Source organism: Parus major, chromosome 1 (assembly GCF_001522545.3).
Source record: "Parus major isolate Abel chromosome 1, Parus_major1.1, whole genome shotgun sequence".
Taxonomy (NCBI): domain Eukaryota; kingdom Metazoa; phylum Chordata; class Aves; order Passeriformes; family Paridae; genus Parus; species Parus major.
In genome coordinates, this window is record NC_031768.1 from 105,002,341 (window position 1) to 105,021,972 (window position 19,632).

Here is a 19,632-nt window from a genome sequence, read left to right on the forward strand (position 1 = left end):
CACAGAAACACAAGGGTGAGAAGAATTGAAATCACATAACAAAGTCAGAGGAAACAGCAGATTGATGAAAATAGTTCTTTTATTCCTCAGCAAGCTTGGCCTGCCTTTTTAAATCAACCTAATTTATATCTGAAACGCTCAGGTTTATTTTTTTAGTTTATACTTTTGCTGTAAATCAGAGCTGACAGCTATGTAGCTTGAAATCTATCACAAATAAATCTGATTTTTTAACATGGTTCCTTTATCACTGACTTTAATGATAAAGCTGTTCATTTTCTGTAAATAACACATGTAGAGCTAAGTAAAGAGTTGGTTACAGATCATGTGGCTATTAAAAAAATTATTTATGCACTCTTGAGAGTATAAGCAAAAGAAATAACTGTAAACATATAGCTTGAAAACTATATATTGAAACTATCACTGCCAACAGATGCATGTATCCAAATAGATTGCTCCATTAACATTATCCTCCCTCCACCCGCCCTGATGATTCAGAAAGATATTAAAAAAGAGTCTGCATTTCATTATTTTTTAAATTGATCTAGGTGATAAAATGAGAGAATTTTCTACCATAGTGTTAGATCTAGGCCTTAGGGGTACCAACATGCATACAGATGTATAGGGTAACTAATTTTGATCTTAATTTGTCAGTAATGGCAACTCTAGCTTAAGGAGGCAAAGTATAAGATACCAGATCAATGTTTATGATTACTTAATACTTCACTCAGAAGTTCCAGGTAGCAACACTGTCAACAGTTCTTCATGGGGCCACAGACATGCTCTTTAATTGCCATTTGTCTGGCAGGAAAACACACTTTCTGCAGTAATGGTTCTCCTGTTGGCTGTGCTCACCAGGAATTTCTACTGCAGTCTGCTTTGAAATAAAATTTCAAAGTAATCTTCCTTTGTCAACTTTGCCCTCTTATTATCACATTGAGAAATGATGACTGTCATGGTTAAATCATCTCTTTTGTGCGGGTGACATGCAACTTTTTAATATATTTTTTAATTTTAATAAATGGGAATACATATTTATTTTGGAAAGAAATGTTAGCAAGGAAAGACCTTTAAAACTCTATAGCAAGAACAAGTTGGATCCTCCCTGGACTACATCATTATTGTTTTTCACTTGCTGTATTGAGTACTGAACAGAATGAATAGTTAGGAATAAATATCCAATAATCATTTTATAACAGCATCTCCAAATCCCCAAAGCTGTCGCTGTCTGGAATCTGTACCTGCTTTGACTAGAGACCTTGCCCAATAAAGTCTTATTGCCTTAATTTAAAGCCCCTGTGACAAATGTCCTTGTGATATATTTGTCTATCTTCTAGGTTTTGGTATTAGAAGACAGGAAACTGGTTACAAAATATGTTAGGGTTCTTGAAAATGTAGTTTGGCTGCCAACCTTTAGGGATAGGCTAATTGAGAGCAGCCGGTTCATGGGCATACAGAATTAACAATACTTCTTTCCCTTTATCTGATGCAGGTTCTCACTTTAATGGTGACATTGTCTCCTATCTCAGCTCTGGGTTTAACACTGATATCACCTGCTATCCCACTAAATCTTTTTTTTTCTCCTCTCCTCTTTGACTCTTCCAGACCACAGTTTTTTACTGCAGTTTGCAGTTTCCAGCAAGCTCACCAGACAGAGAAATATTACAGTATACCACCACCACCAGAATCCTATTTTAGATGCCTGGTTCTGACCAGCAGACGAAATAATACTCAGCAGAACTATGAGCAAAGCTAATAAAAAATATGACAAACAGCATTTCAGGCATTATTTTCACACCCCAAATCAATGTGGAAAGGCACCACTTGGAATGTATTCTCAGTTTGAAAATATTGCCACACCACATTTGAAACAGGACCCCAACCTCCCAGAATGGTTTACAGCTGCTGAGCACAGGACACCCAGCTCCTCAACAGCAGCTCTGGGTTGTTATCAACACCAGCAGATGGAACAGGTAGTCAGCCAAGCCTTACAAAGCAAATAAATAGAATTATATGACTATTTTAAAACTGATGAGATGGATGCAGCAAAAAGAAGAGGAACAACATTTGAAAAAGAAAAGACAAAACTAGTCACCAACAAATTCTAAGACTTTCAGCAATGCTAGACTTAACTACTGTAAGAGGGACAAAATAAATATACATTTTATTTTTCAGTTCACAAAAAGAGTAAGTTGTATGCCCTAGGAGCTTAAACTGGAGCATCCTTCCAGCTCCTTCTGCCACTACTTTTTGATGGTATTGATGGTGACCAGCCAGGAGTCTTTGTTTTGAACAAACTTTCTACTTTCCAGACAGCTGCTGGCTAGTTATGCATGTTTGTATACATCTTCTTCTGTGTCTACTCCATTCTGTATGTTAGGACACATGTCCCAACCCCCAGAAAAATCACAGAGGTTCTGGAAAGTCACTCATGACTATTGGTCACTTAGCTTTTCCCCTTTTCATTTGTGTCCACCTAGGTTCACCTCTCAAATAACCCAGAAAACGTAAGTGGTTGAAATGAACACCTCTGTGGACCAGGGCCAATGGAAATTATGGGTAATTAGTCATCCACCAATGAAAAGAGTGATTTTTAAAGACTCAGGAAGATAAGGAAGAGGAAAGAAGAGGAAAGGAGGAAAAGATACACAGTACAAGTGTTACCACAAAGAGTAAAGAAAACAAACCAAGGCAGATCAAGTAGGGGGGAGCTCAAAGAAAAGCAGATATGGTCCCTTTAGAAAAAGATGCATAACTACTGCCTACTTAAAAAATGGGAACCATGAAGATGATCTAACTTTTAAAAAACATTCGGGAAAATACATCCATAGATATCCACTAAGTTATGTTGAAAAATCAAAGTTCTACAGTCTGCTCAGAAAAATCACATAAATTTCATTGTAAGAGGCTTGCATTTTACTAAAAATAGAAATTCTACATAGAATGCTGCAGGTAAGTTTATATATTTGTGCCAATAAACAGTATGTGCAAACCACCAGAGGAAAAAGATAATAAAAGCCCATCATTTGGGATGGAAAAGCTGTGCCTTCTTAAAAAAAGCCAGAGATGTAAGCATCATACATAAAGGCTCATTCAGAATTCACTGTTTTATGGGAGAGAAGCTGTGAGAGTTTATATGCAAAACAGTCGTAAAAGCAAGTCGGAGAAGAAACAAAATTTCCCAGTAGCAAATATCTATCTTTATTAATGTTGGTCATTCCTTTAAATAAAGTTAGATGCAAATGTTAAGGAAATTTTGCAAGCAGTGGTTTCCTGTATTAGGATTTATGAGAGAAAGAAAATCTATAGGTTATATAAATTATATATTTATATATATTCATAGATATTGGTGACAAGTTAATTGCACAGTTACTGTGAAATAATGCATGCTATTTTATGGTAATAATGCAGTAAATCTATTGGAAACAATGGAACTGTAATTATATGGTAAGCTGTGTTAACGATACCACTTTAATAACCTGATGACTGTAAATTTAACTTATGTCAGCATCGTACGTACCCTAAAGTAATATACTGCATTTCTTCCCATGGTACAATAATAAAGCAACTTAATTACCTATTTCTTAGGTTAAAATAGTTCTAGCATCCTGGATTAGAAGTTAAAATAGCAACAGAATAATGGGGAAATTGCTGGCCTCACTAAATTCAAAAGGAATTTTCAGTGGGGCTCGGATGACTCTTGTCACATCTCTCTCACTACATTTGCATTCACACACCTCCGGTCAGGTTGGTGTTGTGTGTGTCCCAGATCCTCCTGACAGTCCTGTAACATGGGCTGGAGTTCCTCCTGGGGAGAGGGGGTGAGAGTGGCAGTTGACTGATGGCTATAGGAGACAGCGGCTGGAGAGGAAGCTGCTCCTCGGACAGGTGGAGTAGGACCTCGCTCATCTTCTTCCTCTTCCTCTAGCTCATCCTGCTGCAGATACATCCTTGCAGGTGGCACAGGACAAGGAATTTCTTGGTCATAGCTAAAATTAATTTTTTAAGAAAATAAGGACTTAAATTTGTACTGTGTAATTAGTATATCTGACACATGTATTAATAGCCCAGAAACAAACCATTGTTCTCTGAGCTCTTGGGAGCAGCTCGGTAAGGATGTGCTGAGTGGATGCACACCACTCTCACTAAAAGCTCTCCAAATTGCCACACTACAGCTCGAGGAGCAGCACCAGAACAGTGCAGGGCAAATCACACTTCAATTAACTAGTGATTCAAGTGGGAGGTGGACAATGTCTTCCTCTTTCTTACCTTTCATCCACTGAAAGACTGTAATCTTCGCTGTTGCTGTGGGGAGGTGGGTGTGCTGGAGGGGGTGGGAGAAGATCTGCCCAGTTCATGCCAGCTTGCTTGGGAGCCTTTGGGGTCCGAGCACCCTTCTTGTGCCCTTGACTCCCTGGGAATAAAAAGCAGCACAGATCTGTAATGCTCTGAAGTCTCTCCTCAGCACTAGCTATGAAAAGCAAAACAACTGTAGTCCCTTCCCAGATGCTTTCACAATCTTTTGAGAATTTACTGTTTTGCTCAGTTTGGAGGAAACTGGCATTCCTCCTTTTTATACTAGTTTGTGCTTGCAGCTTCTTTGTAGAACTGAACTACATTTTAAGTGGTTGACTTTAACCAGAAACTTTACATAGCATGGGAAAAAACACATGGGATACAAAGCTTTAATTTTTGAAATAAACAGTCAAAATGCGATAAAACCATAAATGAATTTTACAGCGTCATTAAGAGCAAGCTTCCTATTTCTGTTAATTACATTAAAGATTATCATCTAAAACAAATGAGCTGTAGACATATTTTCTGAAGTGCCTTTATCCTATTTAATTGCCAGAACCTAAAATACAATATGATACAGATATGATCTATTAAAGTTCTACTGTTGCATTAAGTCACTGAATATAGGTAATTTGTACTTGTCCACTGAAACATTTTAGGCACAATGAAATTACTACTTTTAGCCTAAATGGCAGGTGCAGTTGAAAATAATTGCTGGAAGAACTAAAATAACAGAAAAAGAAATAAAGATTGATGAAGTATTTCACAAATGTTTTCAACTACTATTACTGGAAAATTACAGCTTATAATAAAGCAATGCAGCCTTAACAGTTCAAATAACTTTGAATAAGACCAGTTATTCAGGTGGTCTCAAATTTTAAGTTTGAACATGGCTATGATGAGAACTGGCTCAATCATTGTTCCTTGGTATATATACATTTTAACTCTTCTTTGCTATTTCTATGCCTTTATTATAGATAAACTCCTTTTATGTAGATAAAATCACTGTGGCTTTGAGTATGTTTAGAATCCCTCACTTTTCTCTCTTAAACTGAGGCATGATTTTATATTATCATAGTAAGGTGTTATATACACAATTAAATATACTCCAGTGAGATTTAGGAAGGTTGTTTTTTTCACTTCTGCTGTCTCAGATTTTCCACTCTTACTGACAGTAGTTCTCATTATTGTTGTCCCACATGAACTGCCAGATACATGCTTTATCTGTGTACAGTTGTTTCTGTGGTATCTCATTATGTCAAGCAGGACACTAACTATACTAAGGCAACCTGCATTCTGTATCCTAAGCACCATGATATACATATGGTTCAACTCAATTAATTTATTACTTTGGTCACCTTTCTTCATTCCTGCTGGAGTCCTTGGCACAGGACTATAAATTGTTAAGAGTTATGGATAACCCTATACATTGTTAAGAGTTATGGATAACCCTAATAGGTATTGGCATGGAGAACATTACCCTCTCATTTTTAATCTGCATGGTTCATACCCCTGAGATGTTTCATGCTGAATTTCAAGTCTTAACATTATTGAGCACTGGCTCAGCACCACATCCTGATCTTTTAGACCTGGGAATGGGCAAAAAGGCTGTCTCCCAGAAGAACACCTCAGAGTGGCTGGGAGAATTGGGAGCTGTGCTTATCTCATCCCAACCACTGAGAATTCAGATCATCCAGAGGCACAGCAGGGCTCATCAACTTTATGTCTCTGCTGTGCCTCGGTCAGAATCGGTCAGGACAAAGAACAGGCTGGGATTAAGGCAACTGGACTATCAAAGGTAACAGCAAAACAGAATGGAAAAAGTCTACATCTTGATTAGTAGATGTGAAGTTCAGGGCACTCATGACTGTGACCATAACTCACCCTGGAACTGGTTTGATGTAAATAAACAAAGCCTAATTACCACATTTACAGTAAAGCCCCAAAACAAGCCTTTGTGCAGTTTCTGGTTTAGCTCATATACCTCTATGGGAAATCAAACCTGGAAATGAACAGGTTATACTACAATGATAAAACATAACTTTTGAATTAAAAGGTATTCTGTGGTCCTAAAGAACAGAGTGAAATTTCAGTGCTTTGGTCAATGCAAAAAGCTGTTATGTTTAAGACTTTTACAAAGGATTTTTAGATCGTTTGTACAGGAGATGCCAGTGAGAAAAAAAAAAAATTAATTATCTACCATCTATATCTAAATGATGTATAAAAATAATTTTGACATATAGTGAGTAAAATCTATAAAAATTTTAATGCATGCCTGAATGCTTTTTAACTCAATGAAATATACAAGTTGAATTTACAAAATGAAAAACTTGTTAAAGCAGAGTTCTGTTGGGTATCACTCAACTGCTGTGTATCTTGAGCTGGTTCATAAATTGGATAAATAGACCCAAGAGATGAGAAAAAAAGTCACTAAGTTACCAGGAAGGTAACACATAAATTAAAATACTTTTTTTTTTTTTAGTGACAGTTGAAAAGAAATTGCTATGACTTGCCCATTTGGAAAACATAACATTACCCAGTATGCCATTAGCATTAGGAAATCCAACCTCCCTTCAAGCTCATGACTTTCACAATTTTGGAAAACCAGTTACTTAACTGACATTTAGATGACACTAAGCAACCATGAGGATGCAACAGAAATGTAGGCACCTATTGGGACAGTTTTTGTGCTGTTCACCATCCACTAAGCATGGATTCCTCCCCACCACTCCTTCTCTAAGCCCAGTATATACTGCTAACCATGGCAACAGCATCCAAACACCACAAAGCCTAAGGCTTGGGAAACACTGCAGGTACTCACCAGATGTACTACTGCCTCTGTCTGAGCTGTTGTAGGATCCACCTGTATTCTGGTCATATGACTGATTGTAGGGAATAGTTGGAGCAATGTTGTCATTTACTCGGTAATCTGCAAGTTTAATGGTATGGTTAATACTGCCCTTCAGGAACACATCTACTTTTATATACTTGCTTTATAACACAAAGTAACATCTCCTGAAAATAGCAAACTAGAAACAAATTCATTTCATGAAGAAAAAATCATCCTGCAATCATGTTTTATTTTTATCTTGCCTCTTGTTGTAGCCTTAGGGCAAATCATGGCAACTTAGTAGCTGCACAGCTAAAATGCAGTAAAATTGAATTCTCTGCACAGGGTTTTCACAAAGTCTCTGCAATGATCAAGTCTCAATGGATTTGTCTCTCTGTCTGTCTGTCTGTCTATCAATCTATCTATCTAATCTGTCTTATACCTGTGTGAGCATTTTGCATACAAATACTGTCACCTTGATTGATTTTCCATGCTCTCTGCCTAATTTGTGCATGCAGGCCAGCCAATGGACTGCAGTATCTACTTTTGGTATTTCAAAGGTGACACACCCACATAGGAGTCAGCTCTGCCTGACAAGGGCTGAATGAGCTGCTGGAGCAACAATACAGCTCCAACTGAATTAGGATCACAATAAAAGACCTTTGTTTCAGGTCTGCTGGCTACAAGAATATTTTTATTTATACTTGATCATGCAGGTTCTACAGTCAGGGCCCTATTTTTTTGCTAATAGCTGTTACCACAACTGCTCTCCAGTTCCAAAGCACTTGGTATACACTTATTACTTTTAAATCTAGATCTGGCAACCAGATCTGTAAAACTTCAACACAAATACTCATCTGGCAGAACAATACTCTTGTGCTAAAAAGCAATTACAGTTTACAGAGAACAGAAAGGAGGTAGGTTACTCTTCATACAGCAAATAAAACTGCATCATAAACAGAACCACTGGACATAAAGTAGTGACAATGAAGCACAGCATGTAACTCATCAAAATAGTTACTTCCTATCACAAAAACTATAGGTATAATCAGCAGCAAGATGGCTTTGACTTAGCAAATGAGAAAACCAAGATCAGAATATTGACTCATAAAATAGCAAATCAAAACAAAAATAAACAAAACTAAGAATTCAGTCCCCATCTGCTGCAGAAATGTTTGTGATAATGTAAGCATGGGAAAAAGAGCAAAATGATAAATTCCACACCAGAGTGTATTCTGTAATAGTTTCTCAGCCTAGTTGCATTCCACAGACCACGCTGAAGCCCTACATACCGCATATGTTTACACAGAGGATAAACAGTAAATCAGCACTCTGAAATATGTATATATGACTGTCAGCAGACAATGCTTTAAGGGGGCCTTTCCACACTACAATATGCTAGAGAATATGCAGCTGTAATGTACACAGTTTGAAAGATGCAGTATCTTTCAGCACATAAAAACCAAACATGTTTTAATTCCCAAAGAGGTACGTAATACACAGTTCATGAAAGAGAACAATTACAAAAAATACAGCTTTCACCCTCTAGTAAGGAGCCAAAACCCTTGAATTTTCTTTTGGCATTTTTATGCCAAGGGAAGGTGTGACATTTTACATTGCCCTTTGAACTCCTCTGTGAGTAGATGGGTCCAGTAGAGAAATCAAAATTCCTGTAATGAAATGTTTCTTTTTACTGGATCACTTATCACTATGCGATCACTTGAGTTACAACAATCCATGCAAAAAGTTCCACGTTAGAATGGGTCCAGCTCCTAGGGATACTGTTTTGCAAATCAGGTTATTAAAAGAGGTTGCATGGTAGCCTGGAGGACTAGAAAGAAGAAATCACATACCTATTTCTTCCAGCTCCCACACAGTATATTAAAGAAACATGCCTTCAAGGCCTCAAAAGCACATTCTGATGTTTCCCGTTAACACTGAAATCAATTTATTTTTAGCTTCTGGATCCACAGACTTCAGTCAGGGTAACACAGGAATTTAGTTTCCAAAATTGTGTGTGGTAGCATTGCCTCTGAATGTGAGAATTGAAGGCTTGCTAGGAACAAGTCTAAAATGAATTGGATCACTCCATTTGTGTCCCCAGTGTACAACCACAATACAATTTTACAGAGTTTGATATGCAAAATTTCATTCGTTTACATGAACATGTACATTTAATGAGTCTCCATCCACGACTGGGAAGAGTGGGTTGACCTATTTAAAATTTAAGGTAGAGTATAATGTGACTACCATGCATCTGGCTTATGAATAAAATATCTGGCCTCTGTCCTAACCAATCCCTTAACTACTATTAAATTTAAATTAATCTCATATCCATAGGAAATGTATTTTATTTAACTCTTTTCTAAAGATACAGCTTGTTATTTTTAACAATAAATTCAATATCAGAAAGGTTATTGTGGTGCTAATTAACTTTCTGACACTGCTAAGGATGTATTTCTGAATCTAAAGAGGCAGAAGTCTAAAAGCACCACAGAAGCCTGTAATTGCTGAACCTGAAAGCTTTAGACTCCCAGAACCAGAAGGTCAAAACTCCTCTGATGCCTAAAGAGGAGAAACAAGCTAAAAGCTCTTCACCTTTGTTTAATTTGTTTTGCTCCATAATGTTGTACTGTATGGGTGGAACCTCTTGCTTTTGCTGAACAGAGGGTTTCCAGTGTTTCTCATTGGTGTCCCCGCTGCCATTGTTAACATTATTGCTGATACTGGACTGGATGAGCTGAGTGGTGGCATAAGGAGTGGGCTGCCCAGGCTGGCTGACAAATCTTCCATCCTTTAGATTTGGACTATTGAAGGTTTTCATCTCATTGATTTTGTTGCTGAGGTCCACGTCCCCATATACAGTTGACTCAGGCAACATCAGGTTTGTCTGCTTGTTGTCCAGCTGATTGTTGTAATTTGCTATACAATCGGCTAACCACAGAGGAGAGAAAAGAGAGAAGGTCATTCTGTTCGCTCACACCAGACTTTCCATGAAACCCCCTCTAACATTTCCTCACTGCACAGCTACATGGCTTGAATCCATGTAGCAGACACACCGAGGCAGAGATACTGCCATTAACTATATAATTTACAGAATATTATTTACCTTATACACCACTGCTCCAAAAGCAGGGTTTACTGTTCTGATTGTCTCATTGTAAATTCAGACCTGCTAAATTATATCTGCAGTGACTTACCTTGCTGGGCTTCTCCATAGTGGCCATATAAACATTCATGTTTTTAGATATTATTCTCATAGATGTATATATATTCAATTAGTAATTGTGATTAAAATCACTTGCATTGAAAGAAAAATTCAACCAAAACTTAACAGTAGGAGTAACTAAATAAGCCCATCATCTCATGTCACCTCAACAGTATCTAGACACTCTTGTATTTGTGGTAAGAAACAGACATACAACAGGTTTTCATAAAACAGACTTAAAAATTATTACATATAAGATAATTAAAGAAAAACAGTACAATGTAAAAGGTAACTCAGTACCCAGCAGCAAGTCTTTATTTGATCATCGTTTGCTTGTACAATTTTGTATTTTAACTTGAAACAAAAAAGGCAGAAAAGCAATCTGGAATTTTTGCTGATTTTCAGGGTTTTTTTGGATATTGCAAAATACGTACTAGCACAGTATTACATTGTCCTGTATGCTCAAGATATATCATATAGACAGCATGAATTCATTCTTCTGACACTGCATCCTGAGACCACCACCTATTGCAGACAGTAAATTGACATCTGCTGATGCTCTGGCCACTACTGCATGAAACAGTGTCGCTGCCTTGACATGTTCTCTTGCCACTGTGTGACAGGAAGCCCACATATTTTTTCCTCTCCACATCCAGTCCACTGGGAGAATACTGAATGAAGTAAAGTACTCTGTGGGTCAGCAGTTAGAAGGCTTAGTGGAACTAGCATTCAATGATTCTTAAGCAAAAATTCTCATTTTTCCAGTTGGTTAATGCATCAATACATAACACTCACCAGGAATATAGTTTTCCTCTTTTAAAAGAAGTGGTATTTATGCTAATGAATTTGATTCAAAACCCCAAGTCCATTATCTGTGTCCACAATGAATTTACCAGAGAGGATGCCAAGTCAAACTACATACAGAATTCAAGATTTTACCATTACTCTAAATGAAATAACTAGCAAACATAGAGAATTTTCAATTTCAAAAACATTCCCTAATACATACATATTTTTAGAGGTGTATTACCCGAGAAAGGGGAATAAAATAATGTTTGTATAAGAAAACCACCAATCCACATTTTTACTGACTAAGGAACAGTATCAGAACATGCCACATAGAACTTATCACTGCACATTTCATGCCCCCCAGCCTGTGGGTTTTTTTGAAGGTTTTACTGTTTGATGTATTTTTCCTTCTTATGTGAGGTATTATTTACTGCCTCTGTTATTTATTGCTTCACAGTTTCCAACTTCTTGATTTCTAGAGTTTAAATGTTTTCATTACTCTCACCTACTGAAACCATACTAGTCTTTCCTCCTTTCCAAGTCTACTGAATTATCCAGGGAAATTATATATACAGTATATTCTTCACTCCTGATACCTCAGGCTTTGCTACAATATCCTTGCAGAGTCACTTATAACATAAGAGAAGCTCCTTTCATTTGCAGCTACATCTGATTTGTGTGTAAGACAGTATAATCAATACAGTATATGGTACATTTTTTACATAGACACATCAGAATTCCTCATAACAAGTACTTAAAACTGGTTTACCTACATAAGAGAAGATTTATCTAGTTAGATTTTTTATGGTATCTACTTTTGGAACAATCGGTTCCCGTTCTGTAGACTAGGAAGACAGTGCTCTGCTTAAAAGCAATTAAAAATGCAGCTACTTTGCATATTCAGAACTACTGAAGGGATATCCACTGCTGCTGTAGCAGAGCATAAACCAGCCCACGATGACAGAATTAAGGATATTTGGCAGAATTTCCAGGAAAGAAGAGGCTACTCTGAGCACATTGTCTGACCTGCAAGCTCCAAAGTTCAACTTGAAAGGAAGGAAACACTTGGTGACAGAACCAAGCTTAATATGGAACCTAAAGTGAGGGAGAATCCACTGCAGTTCAGTATAAGATACTGTAATAGGTTGCAACCATCAAAAATGTGCCTTCTCTTCCTTTTCTGAATTTGTTAGTTACCAGAACTTGCTATGTCTGTCCTTGACACAGTAAACTATCCCTGAATCACAAACCTTTTTATTATACAGGTACTGGTGGACGTGGTATCCTCAGCCAGAGTGAGAGACAAGTTTCTGATGCCAAAATCTCTCACCTTGCTCTGAAGCAGCTGGCACTGGTCACTGTCAGACAGCATTAGTGCAGGAGATGAATTGCCATTACCACCAGTCATGAATTACCAGCCATTTGAGCTGGTTTCACACTAATTACAGGAGGCAATGCTGCTTGGCACTCGTGTGACTTCACATACTGCCCCTCTGGATTGCTGGGACATGCTACCAGCAAAAAACAGCAGAGATACTAGTGAAAAAGGCTTATTTAATTCCTTACCAGTTACGCTAAGTTAAACCAGAAGGAACCTAAGGTCTGTTTAAAATAAAATGTGCAACAATTAGCACTCTGAGATGTATTTCCTCAAATGTGTTCCGTGAGGTTTTCTTCCAGAGCTCTCTGAGTCCTGCTCAAGCTCCCAGGAACTACCACTTAACATTTTATAATTGCTTTAAGTGTGTGACATTAACCTCTTTATTCACATACCCTAAACAGAACACCGTCTATCCAATTTTGTTCAGAATGGCACTCAAAATGAAGTTCTGAGTGTGACAAAACAGACTGACTTTGTTGCAAGCACTGCAGCAATGTTTTATTTCTTGATTCCCATCACATCCAAATCCAGAAGGAAAAACACATTAACATAATTTTGGTATTTCTTTCTCCATCCGAGCAACAAGGATGTACAGAGCAACCCAAAAATGACCTTATCTGCTCTACTCAGAAGCCAAAATGTATTAGTTCAGTGTGAGTTTTGGCAGCATTGAACTTTGCAGGGGCTCCTGCTACAACTATCTAAAGAGGACCAAGAAAGGATCCAAAAAAAGAGACCAAAATCACATTCATGACACAGAGGAGACACCATATTAAGCCTAAAAGCATTGGAAATAAAAACCCAAACAAACCTGTACTGTCTGTCAGGTATTAGAAGCACACACTCTGTAAAGAAGATTCCTTAGCAAGGTAGAAACATATCTAACCTGGTCGACTGTACGTTGTAAGGTTGCTATCACTGTTGCCATTGCCAGAGGTGCAGCAGTTGATGGAGCAGTCATTGTGATTGTTCCCTGTGTTAGGCCAAGTATCTGCTAACCACGGCTGAGTGGCCGGTTCACTGATGTTTAGGAGTCCAGGCCTTTAAAAACAAAGCTTGGTCATTTCAAAAATTAAACAAAAGCATTTTCACATTGCAGTGACACTCTTCCCAAACGGCAGAGATGTTACAAAATAATACCATGTACCAACAGTCTTGAGAACTGAAAAACACAGCTTAATTCAATTATTTAGCATTTTCAAGTCTCCTATCTAACTTGTCCCTTGCTAAATCCCTCAGGAGTGAGCAGTCAAGGACAGCATCAACTCTTTTTACTGAACTACACTACAGGTTGATGTGCAACATTTGCCTGTCACTTTGGTTTCAATTTTTCAATTTTTATTTTTTCACTTAGGAGAAAAACTTTCATTTTTCTGCCCCTTCACCCTTTCTTAAAGAAAGCAGGGTAAAAAAGAGGAAATTGGCAAATCAAGTGAACAAAAAATGCACACATGGAAGCAGGATGGATATGCATAAGTAAGAGGCAAATTCAAATGTGACTATTCCCAAATTCTTGGTTATTTATGGAACAGGTTCTCCTCGCCACCAGACAGTACTAACGTGGTGCATCAAAGGGAACAGCAGACAACACAAAACCTCAGTGGCTTGGGAGCATTTGGATCTGACTAATGCTGAGTGAGTTACACACACTTGTTCATGGGAAAGACACTCAGCTCCTAAGAGAGTCTGCGGAATACTGACCACCTGAAAAATATCCAGATATGAATGCTGTGTCCTGGCTGCATTTGGAATAAAGTGTACTCCTGTCATCAGCAGAAAGAAACAGCATTTCTTGTTTTCCGAGTTGCTGAATTTTTGCAGTGAGTGTGAAAGGCTCTCTGATGAATGTTCTGTAGAATCTTTGGTGGCTCTTTAGTCTCCAAGCTAACAGTGCAGCAGCACGTTACAGTCCCACACAATTTAAAATTGCCTTTGATAACTAAGGTGCTTTTCAAAAATAGATAATTTTTGCTACTGTCACATACACATATATGAACATAGTCCCCTTCTCTTGGGATTTAACAGGCAACTTTCCATTTGAAATAGCACAGAAACTATTTTCCATAATATTAGATGTGATGATCTTCAAAAATAAAATATGCTAATCCTCTTAAACTGCAAGTTGAAAATACAAGCTGCATGCAGTTATTTGTGGGGGATAGAGTCTGTCAGTGCTGCAGGCTTAAGTCATAGACTTAGAATGACATTTAAAAGATCTATACATATATGTGTGTATATATATATATTTCTGTACTGCATATGTCATCTGACAATTTAACATAGGAGGTGATGAGGCTTGACTTGCTGTCAGGCATACAAACCAGCCAATATGCATTCAGTAAAGAAGTTGTTTTTTTAAAAAAAATCTGAAATAAATATACAGATGTGTAGGTCTGTGAGCAGGCCAGCTGATTTGAAATTTCCTGCATTTTTCCCTACACTCTGCTCTTCCAATGAACCTACACTTCAAGGCATTTAGAGGAGACAAAGCATCCCAGAATGTTTCAGCACTTTAAAGATCTGTGTACTGGATTTTTGCACAGAAAATTAAAGATCCTTTGTTTCTAAAATTTACTTTGCATTCACACCTGCTGTCATGTAAGAAATGTGGTGTGATGTACATAAGCAGATGAGAATTCTACTAATTGGACCCATTTAAGTGGAACTGTAGGCAAGAGATGCTTGCATTACAGCTCCATAGCCTGGTGATGATTTGAGATCGTAATTTGCAAAGATCTTTAACCTTGGCAGCAAATTTCTGTACTCCCTGAATTACTGGAAGGGGGTCTGAGGAAGGGGTGGACAGAGCCAAGTTGTTGTGTGGGTGCTAGCTGGAGTCAATCCAGCACAATTACCACTACTCAAATCCTGTCTAGAAAAGGGATTGCCACAGAAATGGGCATTTTTTCAGCATCACACAAGTGGGGATTACGTTGAAATATATCACTGTGGCATTTTGAAATCTGAAAAAATGCTTTAACATGCTCACATAACTGCAGTTGGCAAAAAATGCTAAACCTTTCTAAAACACTGCAAATATAAAGTAAGGAAGTGAAAACCTTAGGTTTGGATATCAGAGGATGGTTTCACAAGCAAAAAAAAACACAACTTTTTTCTTTTTTTTTTTTACCATTGCAGAACTATGTTTATATTCTACAAAATAAGTTACATCACACCTGCTGTCAATGCTATAGATGCAAATGAACAAAACCAGCACAGATGTTTGCACCTTGAATCAATCACATTGTTAGATTCTGGCACTGATACTGAACACTAGGACAGTAAAATTGAAGTTGATTCTCTAGAAGAACCAAGATCACTGTGCATGATGTAGACACTTGTGGGCTCATTTCTGTCCCCTGTGTAAGAGTGCTTCATCTAGCCTGTGCTAAGGGAAGAGACAGAAAGCACAGTGGCACAAAGAACACAAAGGATGTTAGCTGAGTATCTTTTTGAACAACTCTCAAGGAAAGAGAGGGTTCATCTCTCTCCTCTCCTATTTTCTCATTATCCTGGAGGATAATGAGAAATAAATGATAAATAAAGGGCAGCAACCCAGTGATTTACAGATTTTTCCATTCCAGAATCACATGGTGACTGTTGCAGAGGGTTCCCTCCATGCTCCTATGGCCATGAGATCACAGCAGCACACAGGGCTGGACAGAGAGATCTGCAATTCCTCATAACATGCCAGGTCCAGCTGCAGCAGGACCTGAATAGCCTCACCTCTGCACAGCACTCAGGTAGACTGGGAATGCTTTATTTTATCCCTAACCTTTACAATTACCAAATGTTTGCATGGTCTTGCAAATTAGGAATCACAGGATGCCACTTGTGAACAGGAATTGTAACAGGACTTTGTTGCCCAGCTGGTCTCTGAGATTTTAGTGTTATTTCAGCATCATGCCAGATTTTTGAATGTGACCTAGAAAAAAATGGTGTGCTACTAAAGCACCACTGCTCTGACCTGCCTTTTTGCTAAAACAATTATTTTTCTTCCTGAAGAAAACTTCACCCCTACAGAGGAAATGCAAATGACTGTTTTCTCCATGGCCATTCATTAAGTAATAGCATAAACCCAGTGAACATGCCTTAGGTAAATCCTCAGGCTGGAATGGACCTGGTTCTCAGAATGGGTGGTTATAAATTTACAACCTGCTTCCCTCTCCTTCAGTGCCCCATCTATTTTAAGCAATGTTTTACCTGTTTTGCATTCACAGAAAGATTTTTTTTTTTCTTAAAATGTCATCTTATAAGCCATTTATGTCTTCAACAATTTTTTCCAATGAACGTTTTCTTTCTTCATAGTATTTGTGAAGCAGCTATATTTCTTAATCTGCATAAAGGCCATGACTTAATTACTTTTACTCCCTTAATCAGGTGGTAAGCCAGGTCTTTATTTTAAAGTTAAAGCACTCCCTCTGCTGCTCATTTTTTGAGATGCAGTTTTTACAGGTTAACAAAGCTGAAAATATTTCAAATTATGTTTTGGGAGTCAACCTAAAAATTCAAACCATATACCCTCCTTCTAAACATAAAATATATGGCCAAAATGTGTAGCTTAATATAATGAACTAAAACATATCTCTGCAAGTGATTTTTTTGCCATCACTTACAAGGACAATTGAACTCCCGGAATCCTTAAATTTATTTGCACACAATTTATACCTGTAAGAATAAAGCACATAATTACCTGCCTCCACTGCTTACGGCCTCTCCTCCTCTCTGATATGTTACTGAAATAGTTAAAAATAAAAAGAAGGAAAAAATTTAAAAATTATACAAGACTCCTTCAATAACAATATTTAGTTTGCCTTTGTTTCATTTTAGCTAAGACAATAATTGTGCATTGTTTATACATTAATTCTGAATCTCATTCTGCAAGCTGCTACTTCAAATCCAAGTTTAGACATAATACTTGTGCTGTTTGATATCTGCTAGTCCTAGCCCCAACAGGGTTTTATATTTCAGTTCTGTTCTGACACACACACACACACATATGTATTGCTTAAGAAATCAGGAAGCCATACATCAGGTTGAACTTATTCTTAACATAACTCTGCTGACTTCAGTGGAGTTACTCTGTGGAAGAATTTAGGTCATATATTTATTTCATGAATGGCTGGATGTTAAACCTTTGCTCTACCTTATTATTTTGGCAAGATTAAAGAGGTATCATGATTCTATAACAGACCTTACTTCCAATGTAAATAATGGCTCATTACAGCTGAAGCTACTGCAAAAACAAAAGGTCTTTCTGAATGTTACTGCAATACACTCAGGGAACAAGCACACTCTAGAAGTCCACAAAAAATCCACATTTTGTAACATTTTACAACTGCATTTATAAATGATACTAAATAATCTAAAAATTTAAATATATAAATGTTGGTTAAAAAACAGTCTGGCAGAAAGGGCACTTTCTAAATTAGAAGGAACAGTTTTTCTAGCATTACAGAAGTATTCTCCATTATCAAAGTGGATGTCCACATGCATTTGTTTGTTGGCATGGATTGCATATCCTTCATAGGAAGCAAGATGTTTGAGAAGTTAGCTTTTAGGATCCAAACATCCAAGAAGAAACAGTACTATAAATTTTGCAGGTTTGCATAGGGTTTGGCAAAGGGTTAAGGAGACTGAACTCCCTGCAGATGCTGATGGATTCTACACTTTCCAGCTAGGAATGTGCTGAAAACAAGCAGCCAAATTCTGCTCTTTAAAAGAACTCCAATCTGGGAGTCTGCAAGAGAGAGATAAATGCTGGCAGTGATTACAGTAACAGGATTAAAATGTAGGATGCATTCCTACAGGTAACTCTTTTACTGCAGGTAATGCTACAGAGGGGAGCCTGGTTCCATTTAAAGTCAAAGCATGACTGAGATTCTGGATTCAAAAACAAAGATTTTTTTTTTTTAAGTGTTTTTTATATGCCTTATGTTTTTTCCCAATTTCTTCTTTAAGAATCCCAGGGCTATTTATTTTCCAGCTCTGACATATCTTAAGGAGCACTGATATTTTCTTTTAATGTTAAGAATGTAATGGAGAGAATAGATGTTAGCTTCCAACCTCTGCAGAATTTCAGTGGCGTGCTACAGCGGAGATTACAATCGAAGCCCTCTGTTTAGCCAATTAAAGGAACAGCAAAATAATAAAGAGTTGGAATTACTCTCCACTGAGGCACTCAGAGGCCTAGAGAAACATTGAAGGCCACTGTGGCTCATGCTGAACAGGAAGCAGCTCCACTGAACATGACAGGCTGACTTCTGAGAGCAGGCACTCTCTGTCTGGGTTCCAAGCACGCGGGTAAATCAGCCCAGCACAGCCCGCTCCGTGCGGATGGGCGCAGACACGCGGGGTGCGCCTCCTCTGCGGTCCAGCCTGAAGGATGTCACCTGCACACAGGCCACATCAGCACACTGCTGATTAAAAGCTCATCTTCCCTGGGAAACTGTGTGTGCAGAGGAGGGCCTGGGTGGGCTTCACCTTGCCGGGATATATACATGTCCTACAAGTCTCATAGGTCTCTTGTGAAAATGGAGGATTTAGAACAAAGGAGGAAGAAACAACCTGTCTGCTCATTCAGGCTGTGGCTGAAAGAAAAGCAGAACACTGATGGGTACAGAATGTGCTGGATTTTATCCACTGCAGAGGATGAGCTGCTCAGCTGTCAGACTGCAGGACCCACTGAAGGTCAGCTCTACAGGATGGAAAGGCTCTCATGGGCTTTGGTGGACTATGGTTCACATTATGTCATGTTTTGCACATTTCTAAACAAAACTAAACAGAAGGTGATCTTAAACTCACACCGATTTTGAAATGAACCTCCTTTTAAGATGAACAGGATAATTATTTTAAAATTTCATAGAAAAATACCATATAAGGCAGCAAGCAGAGAAATCTAACTGCTGTAACACTTTGATTTTCTGTATCTTCCAAAGCAGACAACACTGGGGTCACTGGATTAATGCAGATTCAGAGGAAGGAAAAGGAACAAATATTTCACCAACTATAATCTCACTGAATCTCTTTCAAGTCAGCATCTGGGCTCTGCTAACTCATTCCTCCTCCATCAGAAGCACCTTTTGCATCGCTAGATGTGGGAGGTCACACTACTCCCTTGGAATATGCAGG

The 19,632-nt window shown here is 38.0% G+C and overlaps 1 protein-coding gene across 5 annotated transcripts in view; it reads right to left on the reverse strand.

Annotated features, from left to right (window-relative positions):
* Nucleotides 1–19,632, reverse strand: part of ROBO1 (roundabout guidance receptor 1) — a 690,100-nt gene that overhangs the window by 12,892 nt on the left and 657,576 nt on the right. For 4 of the 5 annotated variants that reach the window (XM_019007725.2, XM_015640439.3, XM_015640421.3 and 1 more), the window contains 6 exons: nt 17,195–17,237; nt 13,388–13,542; nt 9,722–10,057; nt 7,115–7,222; nt 4,267–4,411; nt 3,735–3,986 (listed from right to left, as the gene is read on the reverse strand). In XM_019007725.2, the coding sequence (XP_018863270.1) occupies nt 3,735–3,986; nt 4,267–4,411; nt 7,115–7,222; nt 9,722–10,057; nt 13,388–13,542; nt 17,195–17,237 (1,039 nt within the window). The remainder of the gene's footprint in view (nt 1–3,734; nt 3,987–4,266; nt 4,412–7,114; nt 7,223–9,721; nt 10,058–13,387; nt 13,543–17,194; nt 17,238–19,632) is intronic. The other variant, XM_015640442.3, reaches the window with a different exon arrangement.